The sequence below is a fragment of the Pimephales promelas genome, chromosome 22, assembly GCF_988280905.1.
Source record: "Pimephales promelas chromosome 22, fPimPro1.hap1.1, whole genome shotgun sequence".
Lineage (NCBI taxonomy): Eukaryota > Metazoa > Chordata > Actinopteri > Cypriniformes > Leuciscidae > Pimephales > Pimephales promelas.
Window position 1 is genome coordinate 7847612 of NC_142790.1, and position 15052 is coordinate 7862663.

The 15052-nt window shown below is 39.0% G+C and overlaps 1 protein-coding gene across 2 annotated transcripts in view; it reads right to left on the bottom strand.

Moving 5' to 3' along the window:
* The window catches only part of prpf4bb (pre-mRNA processing factor 4Bb), a 60711-nt gene that overhangs the window by 4054 nt on the left and 41605 nt on the right, over positions 1-15052 (bottom strand). The window contains exons 11-14 of one of the 2 annotated variants that reach the window (XR_016149381.1): positions 13946-14099; positions 13750-13864; positions 13503-13654; positions 12343-12576 (exon numbers count right to left, since the gene is read on the bottom strand). Coding sequence is in view for 1 of the 2 variants with exons in the window: in XM_039666426.2 (XP_039522360.1) it covers positions 13503-13654; positions 13750-13864; positions 13946-14099 (421 nt within the window). In the remaining variant the exon portion in view is untranslated. The remainder of the gene's footprint in view (positions 1-12342; positions 12577-13502; positions 13655-13749; positions 13865-13945; positions 14100-15052) is intronic. The other variant, XM_039666426.2, reaches the window with a different exon arrangement.

A 15052-nucleotide genomic window follows, 5' to 3' on the forward strand; every position in this document is an offset into this window, starting at 1 on the left:
GCGCTAACATGACCAGCCCAGGGAACACGTTCACTTTCCACTCACACTACGCAACTCAGCAGCATTAATGATAATCGATAACAAATTAACGTGAGCAACGAAATTCTTAATGACCAATAATCGATCGTCGATTAATCATGCCCATCCCTAATGGCATTATATACAGTATATTATATAGCTGTTCATATAACATTATGAACAACGCACCACCTACTTTAGACTAGTTTTTTTTCTGGTCAGTGGTGAAATTTTTTACTGGAACTGCAAAATAGCACTAGGGAATGCTTGCGCCAAAACACTCCTCTTTTTTGCGCCGACCCTCCCAGGGAGCGCAAGTTCATTTCCTAATTTACCGACGTGCGTCTGTGGAGGGGAAAGTCCGCTTTGCGCAGGTGCAAAATAGGAATGATACATGTCAGTGTATAAAGTATTTGCGCCTGGTGCAAGATAGGGGCCAGTGAGTTTCCATTATCCTGACCTGAGCTAAATTTCCTGAATCAACCAATTCACATCTCCTTTCTTTCTTTTCATCCATGATGACATTAGTCACCTGTTGTTTGTTTCTGGTGTTTCATCACAGACTGTCACAATTAGGGGTGCTCCGATCAGGATTTTTGGGGCCGATCACCGATTACCCGGAAGCTGCATCACCCGATACTGATTACAGTCTATTTGAAGCCTTCTATTTATCATGTAGCATTATTATTAAACTATATTTAACAACAATGTACATTAAGTATTACATTTAAGAGAAGACAATGTATCATGAATTTATACAAAAAGAAAAAGGTGAGAAGGATATTACCCCTCTAGGGGGGTCCAATTATTTTATAGTCTGCTATAAAATTAAGAAAAAAAAATAGCACAAATGTATAGTACAGCTGTTTAATGAGGCAGCAACTTATGATAGATAGGACAGAACAGAACAAAAAAATGCAAAAAAATTATTATGATATGATTATAAAAGACTCCAATAGAGTTCGGCACACAGCGCTTATGCGCATCGCAAGCGCTTAATGATGCGCTTGAGGCAACATGAGTCACAGCTCTTCAAGTCCGTTTGGAAAAGTTCTAAGCACAAAAGAGAATACATATCGATGCATAGTGTATTATACAGCATCTATCGATGCAATAGTTTATTGAGCCTTTTCTTTTAACAGTTTTACATTTCAGTTACTGTGCGCGTGAAGAACAATGATAGTGCTCTCCAATATTGTGATAGCCTACACATGGTAGAAAGGAACATGATTGAGTTACTGCAGCAAGAGAGTCAATTTATGCAAAACCAGAGCTTTATCTACAGATCAAGTAATATTAACATTTAATCATCTTGGAGAGAGTTTTAATCGTTGCTGACCGCGATGCGCTGTGCTGTTTTAATGCAGAATGGAGAATGACTGACGATGCGCTGTTTGAATGTGAATGGAGAATGACTGACAGCGGAGGGAAAAGTTTGCGTGAACTTGAATTTAATGACTTAAACATTAATTTCTATCTCACATTAAACTACAGTATGGCTTCATATATATTATGGGTTTTTGAACTCAACCTGAGCGCTCGTTGCCGCAGCGATCAGTGGATGCAGTGTTCTCTGTAGCTCGTCTTTACTCGGATGTGCGCTTCCGTTGCGGACACTATTCTTTCCGGTGATTTTACGGGTTGATCAGAGAGGCTGCACAGTTTGACAAGCAGACAGCGGCGTGGTACACACATTGCAGATGGATTGCTATTGAATTGCTTTGTCACACACCTTGTACAATTGCCAGACAGCCGAAGCCTTTTTTACCAGGGCATAAAAAAAAAATTGTCTCACGAGTTTTGCATCATCTGATCGGATTTTCTGGATCAGCCTTTATAGAAACCGCCGATCACACATCCCAAAGCAATTATCGGCCAATCGTGATCGGCGACCGATCAATCGGAGCACCCTTAGTCACAATCAATTTTTTATAGTCTATGATCGCAATCGCTATATCTGCTCATTAAAACTTTCAGCGAGCTATTTTACACAGGTCCTGCTCCTCCATGGTAATGACGGCTTTTGGTTAAAAATCACAACAAATGCATTTGAAAGCAGGGGGGACATCATCCGTGGGCTTTATTGGGGCCCCATGAAATCCGTTTTATTTTTTCCCAAATTCCGTTTTATTTTTTTCCAAATTCCGTTTTTTCCGTTTTTATTTTTGGCAATTAGGTTTACCCTTGACTGTTATTTTAGTCGTAAAAAGAGTGTGATTTTAAAGTTAATGATTAAAATGTATTAAAAAAATACAAATAAATTAGGAATGACCTTAAATTTATTGAGGTAATACAGACATTTACTCAGTAGCCTTTTCAGGACAAATACTGCATGCAACATAACACTGCACTCTTCAAGTAAAAACAAAATATGGTTATGATCTTTAAACTGTCCAGTAATATAAATTATATTAGTTTATATAAGTTTAAATAAAGTCACTGTCTCTCTCTCGCCCAGTGTCGCTCACGGAGTTCGCTTCGCTCACGCTCACGGAGTTCGCTACGCTTTTGTCCAGTCCGGCGCCTCATAGACAGATGCGGTGTGCACATTGTGTGTGTGTGTATGTGAGAAAGACGCGTGAGTGAGAGGGAGACAGAGGGAGAGCGGGGAAATACAACTGAAAGAATATGCTGCGTGTTTTAAATAGTTTAAAAAAATTAAACGCAGTATGTGGCGGCGAATTAGTCTATGTACGGGAATCACTGCTTAAGTCACGTGTAGAGGTCGACCGATATGGTTTTTTTCAAGCCGATACCGATCTTTTGAAATCCGGGTCGGCCGATGGCCAATTAATGCTGCCGATTTATTTTGGTTTGGTTTATTCCTAATTATCACAAAAAAGGAGAAACAAAAAAACTTTAAATGATTTAAAAAAATGTATATAAGATTTATTATATTTTATTTCATTTAACTTCTAACAATAACCTATTTCACAACTAAATTGCTGTTGAATGACAAAAACAACCACCAGATGGGAAAATTATATTTTACAAAAACTTTAAATGCACCACAACCACAACAATCAAAGATATAAAATGCTGGATGACGCGTAATTTCCTGCTATTAAATTCAGATAAAACGGAGGTATTACTTATTGGTCCAAAAAACTACTCACAAAACCTCTCACAATACAACTTTAATATAGACGGATGTCCTGTTACTTTATCCACTACAGTAAAAGACCTGGGTGTTATACTAGACCGCAACTTGTCGTTCGAAAATCATATTTCATATGTTACAAGAACAGCCTTTTTCCACCTTAGAAACATTGCTAAGCTACGTAACATGCTATCTATCTCTTGATGCAGAAAAATTAGTTCACGCATTCATGACCTCGAGACTAGATTACTGTAATGCTTTATTAGCCGGTTGTCCTGCATCCTCAATAAACAAGCTACAGTTAGTACAAAATGCAGCTGCTAGAGTTCTTACTAGGTCAAGAAAATATGATCATATAACACCGATTTTATCATCTCTACACTGGTTACCTATTAAGTTCCGCATCAACTACAAAATACTACTACTGACCTATAAAGCCCTAAATGGTTTAGCACCTATGTACTTAACGGACCTTCTTTCGCCCTACAATCCACCGCGTTCCTTAAGATCACTAAATTCAAGGCTTCTGGTCATTCCTAGGATATCGAAGTCCAGTAAAGGAGGGAGGGCGTTCTCGCATTTAGCTCCAAAACTCTGGAATGGCCTTCCCGATACGGTCCGAGCCTCTGACTCGCTGACACAGTTTAAAACTAGATTAAAGACGCATCTCTTTAGTCAAGCATTCACATAATGCTTACCTTCTAGTCCTCTGTTATGCCATACGGAACCGTTTGCCACTGAAACTGCTTAACGCACCAGTGGGGCTCGACAGCCTTTTAGACAAACGGGTCGGCGCGTATGGTTGGGTTGCGGAGAGTTCGGGTTACGGAGAGTTTGTGAGTTATAACGGAAATCATTATGAACATCAGCTATGCTAATTATTTCCCATCTGCCTTTCTGCTGTTATCTCGGGACGCAAGTCCCGAGAAAAATGGCGTTCGTCAGGTCCAGTTTTGTGTCCAGCCTCTCACGGGGATTTCGGATGCCCCAACGCCTGTGATGAGACGACTCAACGCCTGTGATGAGACGACTCAACGCCTGCGATATGTTATGGCGCCGTTTGATTCATAAACAATATTTATACTTAATATTTATATTTAAACAATATGAATGTAAGCCAGAGGAGAACTGGCCCCCGACTGAGCCTGGGTTCTCCCAAGGTTTTTTCTCCATCCAATCTGATGGAGTTTGGTTCCTTGCCACTGTCGCCTTGCTTTTGGCTTGCTTTGAGCTTGCTCAGTTGGGGTTATTTAGTGTTTAGCAATGTTGTTGATCTGTGTTGTGCTACTTTCATGTTATCACTGTGAAGCTGCTTTGATACAATCTGTATTGTGAAAAGCGCTATATAAATAAATGTGACTTGACTTGACTTAACACACCGCCCGTCTGTTGTTCTTCAGACAACAGCATCCAGCTGTTGGACCTTTTAGTCTACAGTGAAATACAGTCACACTTAACACTGTTTGGCCAGCATTTTAACCATGTTTAATCCAGCTACTAACAGGCATGAAAACCGGTAAGGGGTAAAAAAGGTGAGAAGGATATTACCCCTTAGGGGGGTCTGGGGGCATGCTCCCCTGTAAGAAAATTTTAAATATTCCATATTTTAAAGCATCAATCTGATGCATTTTGAGATGCATTTTTTGCCAACCTGGGGAGAGCTGGAGAAACTTAACTTCAGCCATGAGTCAAAAATATTATTGCCTCCGTAGTGTTTGCTAATAAAAATAGGCCTAATAATAAAAAAAAAGGCTGATACCGATCCATTACCAACGCAGTTTAAAAAAAAACATGTAGAATTTCTATAACTGTTTGTTGAACTGATAATCATTCTTTTGTGTGTTAAACACAATCTATACTTAATACAGACAACTTCCTTATAAAGAAAAAAAAAATGAAAAAATTAATGAAAAAAAATGACAAATTATATTATAAACTAGATTAGTGGGGAACTAATTTTAAATTTCATAATTGTATAAAATCAGAACATTTAGTGGAAAAAAATAGTGGGGAGCAAATAAGAGACAATAAGTGTAGCAATAGGTGGTTTGCAGTCACGTGATTGTATTGACGCGCGGAACGCAGATGGAGGGCAAGGAGTGAAGAGCGCAATGGACGAGATGGAGGAAAATCTGTACTGTACTACTTTAGACGCTATTACAAGAGAAATATATAAACAGAAAATCGAAACATATGTTGGACGTGATCATTACATTATGAAGAGGACCGATTTTCAACTGAATTGAGAGATTTGCCTGCCATCGAGGCTAGATATCAGCAACTAACTCGTCTTACAGACATACTTTGACTTTACAAAGTTCGGAAACTGCTATGTTACACAAACAGCCACATAAGTGTATTTAAACACCTGAATAATGTAATTATAAGCCACATAAATATTAACTCACAGTTGACGAAGTGATCACTGCGCACACACACACAGGCATTTTCCCTTTCGGCTCCTCCCGACCGCAGACGTAGGTTTATAAGGCATTTTCCCGGTGTTTTTCTGTCAATTTCTTGTACTTTCCTCCCTTATGAACAACAACTTTTGTCACACGATAAAAACTCCTCGTGGTTTGGTCGATTTGAGCAACCATAAACGACGCAAAACATTGGCATTTTGAGTGTGTTAAAGTGCTTCCTAAATATAGAAATCACTTCCTGCCCTCCATTTGCGCTTCGCGCCATGGCAACGCAGTTGCGTGACGTCACGTGAAAACAAGCTATAAATCTGGTAAAACGTTACACATTGTTCTTTGTATTGTTGTAAAATACATTCATGAAAAAAAAAATCAAAAATATAAATTATTTTATAGTCTACAATAAAATGAATATATATATATATATATATATATTATAGCACAAATGTATAGCACAACTGTTTAATGAGGGAGCAACATATAATAGATAGGATAGAACAGAACAAAAAAATAATCTTTTATTTTCCGCAAAAGTATTATGATATGATTATGAAAGACCCCAATAGAGCAATAGTAATGCACTTATGCGCATCCTGAACGCTGAATGATGCGCTTGAGGCAACATGAGTCACAGCGTGCAGCTCTATTTAGACTAAGTTACGCATTGAAAAGTTCAAAGCACGAAGGAAATGCATAGATGCATAGTGTATTATAGAGTTATCTATCTATTAGATAATTATACATTATCTATCTATGCAATAGTTTATTGAGCCTTTTCTTTTAACAGTTTTACATTTCAGTTACTGTGCGCGTGAAGAACAATAGTGCTCTCCAATGTTGTGATAGACACGCGTAGGGTTGTAACGGTATACCGGTATGGCGGTTTATCGCGATGTTGACATGTACGATTATCATATCGTGCACATTTGCTTATCCGCGGTAAAAAAAAAAACATAATTCACCTGCACTGCCGCATGCAACTTCTTTCAGCTTGACTGCTTACTCCATATCCGTACAGCGCTGAAAATGTCCGAGACAGAGGCTGCGAATCTCTATCTCCCGCCAAAAAAAATAAAATAAAATCTGCAGTATGGGAATATTTTGTAACTTATATCCGAAAAACGATCGTGATGTTGTCCTTGAAGATGGATATCCAGTTTGCAAGATATGTGGACGAAGAGTGGCTGCAAAAGGAGTAAACACGTCGAACATGTTCTCCCATATTTAGGAACACCATCCCTCCGTGAAGATAAAGGTTATTCATAACTTTTATAACTTAAGGCCATATTATTTCTGTCATGCTGAGGGAATCCCGGTCTGTCAAAAAGACGCACACATGCGTCTTTTTGCGTTACAAAACAGATGCCACGTAAAATGTGCGATTTAAAAAGATAGATGGATAAATAAAGCAAAATATAGCTATGCAGTAGCCTAAATCAAATCGCGATGTGCGTGTCTGTGAATATACAACGCAAAAAGACTGGTGTGCAAGCCCCTTCTATATTCAGCGTGTCTCTGAATGAGCAGCGCCGTTTCGTCTAGTAGATCTAGTAGGCTACACACTCAAGTACGCATGACGCTCATGGTTTTTAAAGCTGTCTCAGCCACTACGAAGACGTGAACACATGAACATATCTAGACAGAGAACACTTAATGTGCACTTTATAATTATTTTTTTAAAGAATAATCATCAAATACACTGACTGAAATTCATAGGTGTTCAGTAGGTGTTAACGCGGGGTTAAATGTAACACGGACAGTTTACACAGTTCGTCAGGATCAAGCAGGCTGTCTTTCCGCTATTTTTCTCTTGCTGCCAGAAGACGGTCTCCCGCGAATTTGCGGAAAGTTTTGATTATATTTCGTGAAGATACTGGACAAAGAGTGTTTTGACACCATGAAAGTATTTTTTTTCATCATAGGTTTTTTTCGGTTTCTGAGTTGGGTGTATACGTTTCCAAATCTAACTTTATATTGCCTTAATCACCGTCTTGTTGGCTCAAACATAGCACCGTTTTGAAACATGTCAGCAATTCCTAGCGACTGTTAGCTAGGTTTAAAATATGTAATACACAGCGGGGTTAATTCTAACAGAGTGGTACAACTAAGCCTCCAAGTGTACAATGATAAGCAAATGAAAATGGAGCCACACAACTTTTCAGGTTTGAGTATACATTTAACTTTGTTAGACGTTCACAAACAATGTTGGGATTTAAAATGTTTAAAATTTAGTGTTCTATGAATGATAACTTGTTTATTTATTAAAAATATGGCCTGTTATTAATGCAATAAACCCTTTAAATTTTTATTTTAAGCTAATTTGTATTATCATTACTGTTATTATTAATAATAATAATAATTGTACATCATGCAGCTGCCACACACAAATCTAATTTAATTGCAATTACAATATTTATAATTTTATTTATTATTATTTATTGCAAAACTATGCAGCCCTTTTCTATGTCTCTATCCATGATATTGATCCATAATAGAAGGATGATTGGATGAGGGATATGTATGGATATCTGTCTATACAGATGCACAAACAATATCAAACTATACAAATAAAATAGTACTGAATTATGTGTGTTACACACAAGTGTTACAACTAACCCCTCTCTCTGTTACAATTAACCCCGCATATGGGGTAAGTTGTAACATTTGCACTTCTGTCACTTTCAGTCCAACTGTACGAAAATGGTAGGTCCTAGAAAAAAACTTTAAGTGTTCATTTGTAGCAGAGATGTGCATGTTGCTTGTGTAAAAAAAAGTATTAATCTAACCTAATTATTTTTTAATTAATTGAGCCAAAAGCAAAAAGCGTTAGGTTGTGCCCCGCTCTCCCCTACAACCTGGAAAAAAAAAGTTTGGTTTAGCCTATGATTAAAATATATTACTATTGTGTATAGTTTTTTTGTCCATGTTTTAATTTATTAAACTTCTCTTGTGTAGACAAACTAAAGTTGTTACATTTTATCTGATTGCATTCTCAAAAATACATTTTGTATTCAATCACAGAATCCAGATCAGTTATTTCAGACAACCCAGAATTTCTGAGGAAATAAATATACATTTCATAAAGACTCTATTGAAAAAACCTTTGTTACAATAAACCATGTTCAACCAAAAACAATATCTGTTTTTATTCATTTAAGGGCCATTGTAGCTGATGCTGATTATAATAATGATAGTTTTAATATCGTATACCGTGAAACCGTGAAACCGTGATATTTTCTGAGACGATTATCATACCGTGAAAATCTCATACCGTTGCAACCCTAGACACGCGGTAAAAGAACATGATTGAGGTACTACTGCAAGATAGTCAATTTATGCGAAACCAAAGAGCTTTATCTACAGATTAAGTATAATGTTAACATTTAATCATCTTGGAGAGAGTTTCATCTTTTCAACGCGACGCGCTGTGCTGTTTGCTGAATAGAGAATGACGAGTCGACGCGCTGTAACTGTTTGTTTGAATGCTAAATGGAGAATTACTGACAGCGGCGGCGGAGGGAAAAGTTTACGTGAACTTGAATTGAATGACTCAAATATTAATTTCTATGTCACATTATACTATAGTATGGCTTCATATTATACCCATATCATACATATTATATATTTATATTATATTATTGCAGCAGCGGGTGTTCCACGACAACACAAGGCTGCCCACAGATGCGCCTGTCTAATAATCGGCTTGATATACTGGGATATTGGCCGATGCTGATTATGTAAAAAAAAAAAAAACGCCAAAAATCGGCCGATTAATCGTCCGACCGATTAATCGGTCGACCTCTAGTCACGTGCGAACTTTTCGGCTTGGCACTGACGGCTTATAGCGTCGAGTTTCTTAACCCACGAAAGGAGAGCCGTGGAGAGCCGCTTCGCCATGCTTTCATTGTTTTGATTTCGTCATTGCAGCTGAAATGACGGGTTGAAGGGTTTGGGTCGCCCAGATTTGCTTCCCCTGGTCTGCATTTTCACCAGACATACGTTCTTCTCCCACACAAAAACAGAATTTCAAACCAAATATGTAAAATTCCACGAAATTCCACATTAACACAATATTCTGCGTTAATTGGCCAATTCCATTCGCTATTCCGTGATCGTGGAAATCACAGGGCCCTACTTTATGAACTTGCAGTACATGCTTTCACCGATGACACTGTGACGTATGGATCTCAAATCACAGTGTTGTAAGTAGAGTTGTGACGTTCGCGAACGAACCGATTCTTTTGAACGGCTCATAAACATGAACGATGGGAGCCGAGTCGCGGCGGGAGGGGAGCCGTTCTTTCTGTCGTTCTTTTTTTCCTATGCGTGTTTTACACCGATGCACACAAATTACCTCCGCGCACCCAGCGCAGGGGTGATAGTTGTGATAGTTGTGCAAGGGCATGCATCTTTTACTCTTACGTTATCTTTTATAACCCTACGTAACATCACTGGGAGCAGAGCCAAAACTTGTGCACGCTGCCATCACATGGTTACTCCAGTTTAAAAAAAAAAAAGTAAAGGAACTGCTTGTATTTATTTACATTGCATTTTGTGTTCATGTTATTGGATTTACAACTTTAAATATTTGTTTTTTTTTATCAAAATGTTCTTGTGGTATTGGATGAATAACATAAGTCAACAGCTTTACACATACACACACCTTATACTAAAGGTAAATCCAAAATAGTGATGTCACTTTCTAAGCAGAGGGATGTTGTGCAACCCTATGGAATAGTCCACACACATGACAAATGAGGTAATAATCAATATTTCAGAATAATTCAAACTCAAATATTGATGTGTGATATCTGAGTTTTAATTATTTGACTACAAATCTCACCTCATCATTCCTCCCAGTGATTATACTAAATATTTATAAAGAGCCAAAAGAGCCATTCTTTTGAACAGCTCTTGCCACTGCCACTGTCGCCTTGCCACTTGCCACAGCTCTTGCCACTTGCCACTGTCGCCTTGCTTTTGGCTTGCTTTGAGCTTGCTCAGTTGGGGTTATTTAGTGTTTAGCAATGTTGTTGATCTGTGTTGTACTACTTTCATGTTATCACTGTGAAGCTGCTTTGATACAATCTGTATTGTGAAAAGCGCTATATAAATAAATGTGACTTGAATTGACTCTTTGAAAGGAACGGATCGCCAAGATCCGGATCCCCTCAAAGAGCCATAAATCCCATCACTAGTTGTGAGGATCTGCTCTGCTTCTGACGTTAGTTAGAGCTGCAATCCTCTCTATGATTGGTAGGTGAAATCAATATGATTGGTAGGTGAAATCAATTTTCAATTTTTCCTCACGACTACACACCGGAGATCCGGCACGGTGCCGGAATAATTTAAGCCCTGCATGGATTGCTGGAAAAATCCGTCAATGGAGGGGAAAGAGTTAATAGGTATTAGGGCTGTCAACGAATATTCTAAATTCGAATATATACTCGAATAGTTTTAAAAAATAGGAATTTGAAGGGGAAAATTAATATTCGAATTAAAAAAAAAAAAACGCCCGCGCCCGGCTGTCTGCTTTGCGAGTGGGCGTGCACGCTGCCTGATTAGGGTTCAGCGACAGGTCACAGGAGTCTCACTGGCACAGCATCACTCACTGCTGAAAGTTCAGTTGATTATATGTAAGGACATGAGACCGATCAGTGTCGTGGATGGGGCAGGCTTCAGCGAGTTCTGTCAATCAATGGAACCGAGGTACCGTATCCCTAGCCGTGGAACAGTCACCCATAGAATTTTAGAAGTGTATAGCAGCACCGTTGACAAAATAAAGGAATCGATCAAAGACAAATATGTGGCTCTTACCACGGACCGGTGGACATCTCTAGCAACAGCATCCTATGTTACAGCAAAGGCCCATTGGATTAATGATGACTGGGAAATGCTTAACAATGTGCTAAAAACAAAAGAGCTAACAGTAAGCCACACAGCAGAGAATGTTGGCGAATGTATTCAAGAGATCTTGGACTTTTTTGGCATAGAAAGGGGATCCGTGATTGCCATCACAACGGACAATGCCACTAATTACGTCAATGCAGTGGAGAGACATCTTCAAACAGTAAATATACCATGTGTTGCACACACAATAAACTTGACTGTGCGTAAAGGGCTCGGGGTCAGAGCCATTGAAATCCCCTTTAGTAGGCTGAAAGTGGCGGCCTCGCATTTCAGCAAATCTTCCGCCGACAGCTACCTCCTTCAGCAGAAACAACAACTTTTGGGATTGAAAACTGAGAAGCTGATTAACGACTCTCCAACGCGATGGAACAGCACATATGAAATGATCTGCCGTGCAGCAAGCAGCTGTGTCTGCGGTCATCTTCGAGAAAAAACTGTCAAGAATGGAGCTGACCACAAGCGAATGGTCCCTAATGGAAAAGGTGAGCATAGTGTATGAAATATTTACCATAATAGACTGGACAAATACAAAACTGTCCTAATATATTTAAGGTAGAATGATGGCCCTAATTTACTTTGCGTTAATGTTAATCAGCTGAACAAATGCAAACCGGGCCTAATATCAACGCATTATATTTACTTATTTATCGCAGGTGCAAGAGGTCCTTAAACCATTTAAAGTGGCAACCAAAGTACTTTCAACTGACAAATATGCAAAAGCGTCGGCTGTACTGCCTTTAATACATGTTCTGCTCGCTCAACTTAACAAGCGAACGCCAGACGAACCAGAACCACCTGCATTGTCAGAGATGAAGACAAAGATCGTCACAGATCTGGAGAAGCTTTAGAGAGGAAAAGGGCGCATTTATGCTGCTTAACAAAGCGAGTTACCTGGATCCACGCTTTCATCGCCTCGTTCATTTGAAAGATGAGCAGAGACGGCAGGTGCAGGTGGCTATACTGGACGAGATGAGAGAAGTGAATGTGACAGGAGGCACAGGCAGTGAGGCCGCTGCCGGACAGACACGTAATCGGCAGCCCGCGGAGAAAACTGCGTTATCTGCTATGGGATGTCTCTTCGGAGACACGTATTGCGCAGACAGCCCAGACCAGGACATCAGTTTGCTGCTTCAAAAAGAGATGTTGATGTATGAACAAGAATCTCCAATACCTGCTCAACAAAATCCTCTCATGTGGTGGAAAACTTTGGGCTCTGGGAGATACCCTCACATCGCCCAGATGGCAAAGAAATATCTTTCCATCCCCGGATCCTCAGTGCGCTCTGAACGGGTCTTTTCCTCCGTAGGGAATATAGTAAATAAAAAGAGATCAGCACTGGCCCCTTCAAATGTGGACTGTCTTGTGTTTTTGGCAAATAACCTGTAGACCTGATGGGGATTTTAGACAGTGCGCACTAAAGTGGAATAAATTGCCGTCATTTTTTTCCCCTTTTTTTTTCCTTCAAGCACCAATAATGTAAGTAGCTTTTTTCGCTTTTAATAGCACTTTATTTTTTATGAACCTCAGGGTAAAGGTGTTGTCACATTTGTGTGCCAACTGTGTGAATTGTGTGCCTCATTTTATTTAACTTTAAACAGAAACAGCCTGTACTGACTAATTAGATACTAGGCCTATTGCGCTCGATAGTGAGGTTTGCAGTCTTGGCCGTTATTTTGTTTTACTTTTTGGTGTAGGTAATACGTTGTTTAATATGTTTACAATTAAATAAACTACCTATACAAGTAGTTATGTCTCTTTGTATTAATTTGTCCTGTTATTGACGTAATGCGCGTCATTGAAAAAATGCGCAACCAGATATTCGAATAGTTCGAATATATGCGTGTTTTTTTGAGGGAATATTCTAACGTAATTTTTGAGCAATTTTGACAGCCCTAATAGGTATGGCTACAGTAATGACTTCAGCTACTCAGCATGAGATGCTTTCCATCTAAACTAATTATATCTCTAGTACTGAATGTTTTATGAGCAGTAGGATAACCTCTTTCTCTTTTTTTATAGTTATGAAAAACTGGGCTCTCAGTGTAAAGTACCTTGTTTGGCATCTTGCCCTTCAAATCCATGGCCAGTTTCAGCATGTGGTTGTTGGATCCACCAGGGAACAAGATCTTCCCTGCGTACAGCTCATACAGGGTACAGCCGACTGACCACATATCAATGCCATAATCATATGGTTTACCAATGACTAGTAAGGAAGAGAGAAGTTAGATCCAATTACTAGGTCCAAACAGAAATGGTTCACATGTTCTGCTGCAATCACAATATTACAGTGGAACTTACCAATTTCAGGTGCCCTGTAGAATCTGCTGACTAGGTAGGGAGTGATTTCATTGTCGGCAACATGGGATGCAGAGCCGAAATCACAGAGTTTAAGAATTGTCTTCGACTCGTTCACCTGCAGACAGAGTTGAGTGAGTGAGTGAGTGAATGAAAGAATGAGGTCTTTGGAGTCAGGGGCCATAAAAATGATGCTAACCAGTATGTTGTCTGGTTTGATGTCAGCATGGAGGATGTTGCAGCGTTTCAGTAGTTTGAGGGCCAAAAAGAGCTGCTGACTGTAGGAACGCACTGCCTTGATGTGTAGCCCCACGTCTTTACCATACTTTTTCAGCACTTCCCGTAGATTCATACTGTGAGACAAATATGGCAAGAAACAGCTGAGAATAACATGTAATGCATAACTAATAATCTCAGAGATAATGCAAAAGTTAGTCACCTTATTAACATTAACATTTATTAGGGATGTGCACAAGTACTCAGATTTTTCTGATAGGCTTTTACAGCATTTTAGGTGGTTCCTAATGTCTGATTGGTTAGCGTTAGGACAGCATGCAATCCAGACCGGCAAAAAAATTGACACTATGCCATGGAATTACTTTAATAACGAAAATACAGTTAAGTGCAAAATGTGCAGCGCCATCAATATATCATATGTATAACATTATAATGAGAACACTACTGTAATAGATTTCTTTGTGCTTCAGGTTTTCACTCGATTTTTCACGAGTGATATACGGCGCAGAGTCGAAGTGCTCCCAAGCACTTGCTGTGGTATTCCGCCATACATTATAGTTATCCACTTTACACACTTAGGAAAGTGCAATGTTTTATTTTGTGTCACCATTCTTGGTCGAGTTTCTCTACTCGTGTAACTGTATTTAAATAGGGAAAATGTGGAGGTGTTTGGTCGCTGCTTTGTTAAGGTACGCATCAACTCGTCTTAGTTAAGGGAATAACAGTTTAATCTGAGAAAAAAAAAAAAAGTGGAGTATCCCTTTAACTAATCATGAAAAGGGTTGACTATAGCATTATATTTAGATTGTGGCATGAAAGGTTGCAGCGATGAGCATTGTAGCCAATCACCGACATATTGAACGAATGAATGCAGTGATCTCTTCATTGTAAATTGATTTCTGCACACTAATGAATGATTTGATTTCATCATAACTAATAGTGAAAACAATGTAAATAAGAGATTTGTTGATTCTAACGGGAGTTTTGATGACAGTCCAGAACCCAGTCACTGATAAACTCACACTGTTTGATAGCTTCAGCACAGCAGTTTGATTGACAGCTCCAGTGA